Source organism: Mesoplodon mirus (assembly GCF_964341445.2).
Source record: "Mesoplodon mirus genome assembly, chromosome: 16".
Taxonomy (NCBI): domain Eukaryota; kingdom Metazoa; phylum Chordata; class Mammalia; order Artiodactyla; family Ziphiidae; genus Mesoplodon; species Mesoplodon mirus.
The window spans coordinates 44,667,195-44,674,606 of record NC_138992.1 but is presented as its reverse complement, the minus strand read 5'-3'; the positions used below and the strand labels follow the sequence as shown (position 1 = coordinate 44,674,606).

The following is a 7,412-nucleotide window of genomic DNA, read 5'->3' as shown; positions in this document are numbered from 1 at the left end:
GTGTAGGATAATAGTTGAAAAAATTAAATTTTAGGGAGGTGGAATTAGGCTTGAATTATTTTTAGAAATTTAAAATTTATCCTTGTTCATTAATTCTGAGGGTAGCACCTTGTAATTCTTTTTTTTTCCACTTTAAATCTTTAATTCACCTTAATTTTTTCAAAAGATAGCTTGTTTTCACAATGCTATTTATTGATATCACCTTCTTTACATAATATATTCTTATGTATACATGGGTCTGATTCTACACTTTCTCTTCTGTTCCATTAATCTAACTATTTCTTCTGATTTCAATGACATTACATATGAAATTTTTGCATAGAAAGTCTTCTTTTGTTACTTTTTTTTTTTTTAAACTTTCCTGGACATTTTCACACTTTCATTATTGCAGATGATCCATGCATCAGTTTATTAAAATAAAAATCAAGAACAATGCTTTGGAATAATTATTGTAAGAAGACTAACTTGACATGATAATTTGAGAGAATTCAATGTGTGATTTAACAATGGGATGAACTGCCTCTTTCATGTTACAAGAATAGTACAGTCCCGCTCACTCATTCCCAGCTAACAGAACAGCTAAAAGTTTAAATATATTATAATCCCTGTAAGAAAAATAGTACACCATTCTATTTATTATTTTTTTATTTGAATGATGATATGAAAGGGTAAGTCAAAATGAGAGAGGTGTTTCTAATTTGATTATAAAATTTTAAAATGCTTTATCAATTTTGACTTTGACTTCGAGTTAAATCAACATGAAGAGTTTTCAGCTCATCTGTCAGGAGTAACAAGGCAAGAAATTTAGTGTACTTATGTGATACTAAATGGTACTAAAAGCTGCACCTAAATAGGCTTATTCTTAACTGATGAGCCAAGAGTAACTCTGATACCCAACAGAGACATAATTTTAAATTATTTGGTCTCATATCTCAGTGAGACTATTAGGGCCTCCCTTTTGCCCATGGAGCCTCTATACAGTGTCCCCTGCAGAAATGGTAATTAAGTCTGTCACTGAAAAAATGGGGAGCAGTGAGGGAAGGAATTTACCTTTCTTAAATGTCTGTTATGGGATAAGTGCTTTGCATTTAACTTATTTGGGGGGGATACAGTACAAAAATTGAATCAGAAGCCAACTACTGTTCACTTTCCTCTCTGCAGAGTTAACTCATTTAAATAATTCAGAACTTTAAGTTAAATGATTTGTCAAAGTAGTTTCTATAAAATTTCAACTTTTCTGTAGTATTACAACTAAAATTGTTTCTTTCAGTTTGAATAAATCCTATTTTAGCTCTAATTTTGTCTATCAAATCAATAAGTACAAAAAGTCCATAACCTAAGTCTGATTATAAGCTCAGTTGACATCTACTCCTGAGTGTTTAGTGCACATATTTAACCTTGAAAGCATTTTATAACCATATGCATACTTAGAACTTTCACTATCATTTCTTAAGCTTGAGACTAATGCTGGAGCCGAAATGATCTTATAACTCAACTGATGCCCTACTTCTACATCCAGGAGATACGATAACGCTTGCAACTGCTACCTAAGAACTGCTACCTTCCTTTTCCTTTTAATTACTTTTTGTAAATTTCTCTGTATTTTGAAAAAAGGTTTTGCTTCTTTTGCTTCATGGGAATTATAACTATTTTTACATATAACAAATTTTTTCTGAGTGATACTGTCTAACCTAAGTGCCCTAAAATCCATTTTTTCTTGATCTCAATGACAAATATTTAAAACTAAGAGATTGGAATACATATTTTTCCATTTGCCTCAAACTATTTTGATAATTATTTGTTATTATTATAGATGCAATTTTCTAGGGCTTGATATTTTGAAAGTGAGTTTTAAATTCAGCCTTAATCAAATTATATCAAGTTTAAGTGGATACGTAATAAAACTTTCACTTAATCAGGGTGATGGTCCCTGGGCTTTGTGGTGCTTCTGAAGCTTCCCATGTCACCAAGGCAACACAGGCTGGATGCTTTTCTGTCACTGCTTATGTAGGCTTCCCATCTGCTAAAGAGTAGACTAGTATAGCAGGCACAGAATGGGGGAATAAGATGCTCCGTTGCTAACTTTCTCTGATCCTGTGTCCTTCTCTTTCAACATGAGAATGCAGAACTAGATGAATCTTAATTTCTTTCAGCTTTAAAACACGTTTTTCCAAAATTGAACAAACTAATTTAAAAATAAATTTCCCTGGAGTATGAATGTTGTGAGTAGAAGAGAACGCAGTAAACGAAGTATGAGTTTCCTCTAAGCCATGCAGTTCTTAGGATGTGCTTCATCCTGTAAACATTTTGCAATTTTTATTTCAGAGATGGAAGAAAAGGAAAGTTAAGGAAACATCCTAAGATTAATTGGAATTGGAACTATATTTAACTGTAGATACAAATTAGATACTTACTCTAGAGAGCCATGATTCTGCTCAAGAAGTAGATGAAAAATAAAATGAAATTGAGATGGAAATGGTCCTTAGGTACAGAATCATAGCCTCCACACTGTATACATGTGTAGATATTTTTTGACTTGCACAAAATTATATAGCAAATTGGTGACAGTCAGAAATAAAGTGCATATGTCTCTTAACCCCCAGGTCAATGATCTGTTTAATTCTCTAGTATCAGTATCTTCTGATATAAGCTAATGGTATCTCATATCAATAAATTATAACATATAATCAATAAGCTATATAAATGATAGATTGTTCATTTTCCTCAGTATTTAAACAGTCTTCAGTCACTTCCATCTTAAGAGAAAAATCTTTTCTCAGTGGTTTCAACCTTCAGTGGGTATCAAGGTACCTGGAGCTCTTAAAAAATAGTCAGTGCCTAGGCCCTACCTGCAGAGATTATGAATAAATAGGTGAGTAAGGGCAAAGCATGGATTTTTTTTTTTTTTTTTTTTTTTTGCGGTACGCGAGCCTCACTGTTGTGGCCTCTCCCGCTGCAGAGCACAGGCTCCGGATGCGCAGGCTCAGCGGCCATGGCTCACGGGCCTAGCTGCTCCCCAGCATGTGGGATCCTCCCGGACCGGGGCATGAACCCGTGTCCCCTGCATTGGCAAGCGGACTCTCAACCACTGCGCCACCAGGGAAGCCTGAGAGCAATGGTAAATAAGAGTAGATACTGAACTTAATAGCTTCTCAGGGAGGGAAATGTTTTATAGTCATAGGCTTGATCCTATCAGGGGAAAGTCTTCTTAAAAGGTTTGCAGTTGGTTACAAAGTACATAAAAGGAGAGTATGGTTGGTTCTGAACAAACCCACAAAGTCACTTCTGAACATAAACTCAAAATACACATTCTAATGAGAGAGATTTGGTTCTATTATTTTCACAAACCAAAGTACAGATTTCAAGTTATTTCACAAATCAGATGATCAAATGAAAATGGACATGAAAACACTAAGTAAATTATTATGTGTTTTTTAAAAGAGGTGCTGCTGTTTAAAAATAATTTACATGACAGAACTTGGCAAAGAGTAAACAAAATCATTAGTAATAAACCAGAAAATGTGGAAAACTAAGATAAAGGCCCAACGAATTAAAAATAGAAAAATAGAACATATCTTTCATCAGATTTGAGATAAGGTATATTGTGTGCTTTTAAAAATATGCATAAAGCAACTTTATATTGCACTTAAATGATTTGAGAAATCCAAAACATTTTCTCTTATAAATATATACTCTACAACTGGATGCAATATTTGGGCAACATAAAAGGATCCTGTAGAAATTTGTTGCTGCCAGAAATCTGGGATACAGGGTTAAAGATGGAGTGAATAAGGCATGGTAATGCTTTGTACAATTTATAGACAGCTCATATAAAAAAACAGCTATCAAATAGCATGACTATAAGGGATAGTAGTTTATGTGGAGGCTAGAGATGATGAACAAAAGGAAAACAGCAGCTTTAGATTAGTATTTTAGAAATAGTAAATCCATACTATTTTAAGTAAAAATGGATGATTTTATTATATAAAATTATGTTGGCAGAATACAGAAAAATTACTTCTCTTTTACCTTTACATATTTATTTTAAGTACTAAGCAAAATGCAACAGTTGGAAGAACTCATGACAAACTACCAAAAGGTATTCATTTGGCAAAATTATTCAAGTTACAAAATGCTAATTAAATAAATGCACTTCAAAATACATGAAGTGTAATACAAGTGTATGAAAGTAGTGATCTTAAATTATTGATTTATTTACCAAAAACTAAACACAAACAAGAAGCACAAGAGAAATATTGTCAAGTTAGACAGAAAAGAATAAATCAAACCTATTGTTTATTGGGATAATTAAACTAAATAATTTTTAAAGATAACCAAATAAGTACTTAGGATTCAAAAAAGAATAATGATATTCCAATACTATATATTTTTTTCTACCAATAAAAGAAGGAAGGATTTGTAGGCCAATTGAATGCTATAGACCCAGGTGCCTATAAGATCATTTGCACTGAGTTCTTCTTGGTATGTACATATGAACTTCACTGTTATTCAAAGGTGAGCAAACTTAGGCATTATGAAGGACAGGAAAACAACTATACCTGCAACAGGGCAAAAAATTTACACATTAAAGTGGTCAAATGCATCTTTAGAATAAAACTAAAATAATCTGCTTACAAATAATTCTTTTGCACTTTAGTAAATCAGGGCAAAGATTTTACCCTAATGAAAAGGCAAATGGGAGGTCTCTGATAAGGTGACATCTTCATAGCTAAAAAAGAGATACCTATTAGAAAATTTGCATTCATATCTATAATCTCCATTGTAAAAAAACGAATCATTAAGTTCACAATTAAGCTATTTTAAAAATATAAGGTGATAAATGAATAATATGTCACATGAATCATATTGCCAAATCATTATATTCTATACACATAAGTGCTATGAATAAATACACTCAATTCATTCTACAAGAGAAAGAATTGCAAGACTTAATTTCACATTTCAGAATTCCTGAGTCTTAGAGAAAATTAAGTACCAAAAACCAAACAAAATAAGCCTACTCTACAGTACGGCAAATAATACAAATCTGGGCATTAAGTTAACATTACTTATAGTTTTAAAGATGAAGACTATGGGAAAAATATATACGTACTTCAATGGAATTATAAACATGATTTTAAAGCTTGGTTTTTTAGAAAGGCGTTTTGATCAAACAAGGCCACCTGAGTGACATCTTTAATGATGGTAAGCCCACCACTTTAAAGGAATAACATCTTTATCTCAAAGCCTAATTATGAATATAAAAAGAAAAAGAAGTTTATTTTAATAAAATGTTTTAGTAAGACTACAATAGGACAGCCCTTTGATGGAAGACCTAAGGAGGGTAAAACCAATGTAATGAAATTAGAACTCAAGTTCTAATTTGAGCCACCACCCATTTAAATAATTTCCCTTTTGCTTTGCATATTACACAGTGAAACTAAAAAAGGTATCTTAAGAGCACTTCAGTCCCACAATGTAGGATTTAAGCTTGTGTGTATCGGTATAATTGATTCTTACAAAAATACATTCAAACAAAAGTTCATGTCTATTTTCTAACTAGCAAGGAAAAGGAAAGCAAAGTGGTCCCACCTAAAACAATTAGAAAAAAACAACAACAACACCGTTTATCCTTTCTGGAAAGACTACCAAAGCAAAGAATGTCCAATAATATTATACATTTAAAATTGCATACTTTTACTCATCTTTATAAGTAGCAAAGATGCTTACAACTCTTCATAGACTTTATAAATAAAGACACTAAGCAAAAAAAATTTGGATTTTTTCTCTGTTCATAAGTACCCATAAAGAAAACAATGAAGAAAAACTAAAGTGCAGACCTATAGGCCATTCTGGGTATAATACATGATAAAGAGTTGCAGCCAAAATTGCATCTACATTTACACTTACCTATCCAGAAAATTATTCTTGCTTTTTAAAAAATGTGCAATTTAAAAACTAGTCAGTTTCTGTTTTGTTTTTTTGTGCTGTAATACAATTAGAACTTGCATCTGCCCACTAGCGAGGGGACTGCTAGACCTTGGACCGCACACTAGGCTCTGACAATCATACATTTCATTAGAATCATACAATATTGATTCCACCTCCAGAAAATGTTAGGGTCCTCTTGTTGTAGAATGAAGAGCCACTGATATTTGGTTGATTGCCTTTAACCAGAGAGGTTTTCAGTTCCATTTCGCAAGCTACAATAGCTGCATTCAATTCCACTTGAGCTCGATGAACTACATAAAACATGAGGCCTATACTTATAATAATCTGTGAATAAAAATAAAATATTACAGTTAACAATATTTTACATGGAAAAAGGGGAGAAATGTATCCAATAAATATTTGTCTTAGAAATGTTACAAACAGGATGCTTGTCAAATACCCTTAGGTAAAATTTTTAAATAGTTGACACACAGTTGTCATTTATTCTTCCTTTGACTGCTGGGTGTGGAGGGCCAAAATCTACAGGTAACCATTATATGGTATCCAGTTAACACAAGGCAACTATGCATCCCTTTTATTTCATATTAAATGATGTTTGTTTGATACAAGTCAAGCTTCTCTCTTTGTACCAAAAAGTTTCCTTCAAGGAATAAAAAAAATTTCTACAATAGAGATACTGGCTAAACTTTATTAATGTAGTATTATTTCTGTGCAGAATTATAAATGTCCGTAGGTATTTTTAAGCCCACTTTAGAGAGAAGCACTACCATTTGCAAATGACCTACCTGGTGCAGCCAAAATTAAAAATATTAAGAAACACTTTAAAAAATGAAATGCCGGACTTCCCTGGTGGAGCAGTGGTTAAGAATCCACCTGCCAATGCAGGGGACACAGGTTCAAGCCCTGGTCTGGGAAGATCCCACTTGCCATAGCGCAACTAAGCCTGTGTGCCACAACTACTGAGCCTGTGCTCTAGAGCCTGTGAGCCACAGCTACTGAGTCCGCGTGCCACAATTACTGAAGCCTGTGTGCCTAGAGCCCATGCTCCACAACAAGAAAAGACACCATATGAGAAGCCCACACACCGCAACAAAGAGTAGCCCCTGCTTGCCACAACTAGAGAAAGCCCGCGCACAGCAATGAAGACCTAACGCAGCCAAAAATAAATAAATTAAGTTAAACAATTAAAAAAATTGAAATGCCAAGAAGCTTCAAAAGAAATTAACTAGAGATTGTGAACATGAAACTGTCTATACTTTTCAAAACAAAAACAAAGAAACATGGTGAGGGGAAAAATACCAGTCAAAGGGATAACTAGAAAAAGCATTAAACTGAAAATCAGGTTCTAGTCTTCTTTTAGCCACTCACTAGTGCTGTGATTTCAGGTAAGTCCCTTTAAGCCAGATGGGCTTCTCCCACTGTCCAAAAGTTGTGGTCCCTCTGTGCTTAAACATTCTACA

At 33.4% G+C, this 7,412-nt stretch overlaps 1 protein-coding gene across 1 annotated transcript in view; it reads right to left on the bottom strand.

Moving 5' to 3' along the window:
• Positions 1-3,614: 3,614 nt before the first annotated feature.
• The window catches only part of TMEM64 (transmembrane protein 64), a 33,572-nt gene continuing 29,774 nt past the window's right edge, over positions 3,615-7,412 (bottom strand). Inside the window, exon 3 of the mRNA XM_082600980.1 lies at positions 3,615-6,276. Within this exon, the coding sequence (XP_082457106.1) occupies positions 6,085-6,276 (192 nt within the window). The 3' untranslated portion in view covers positions 3,615-6,084. The remainder of the gene's footprint in view (positions 6,277-7,412) is intronic.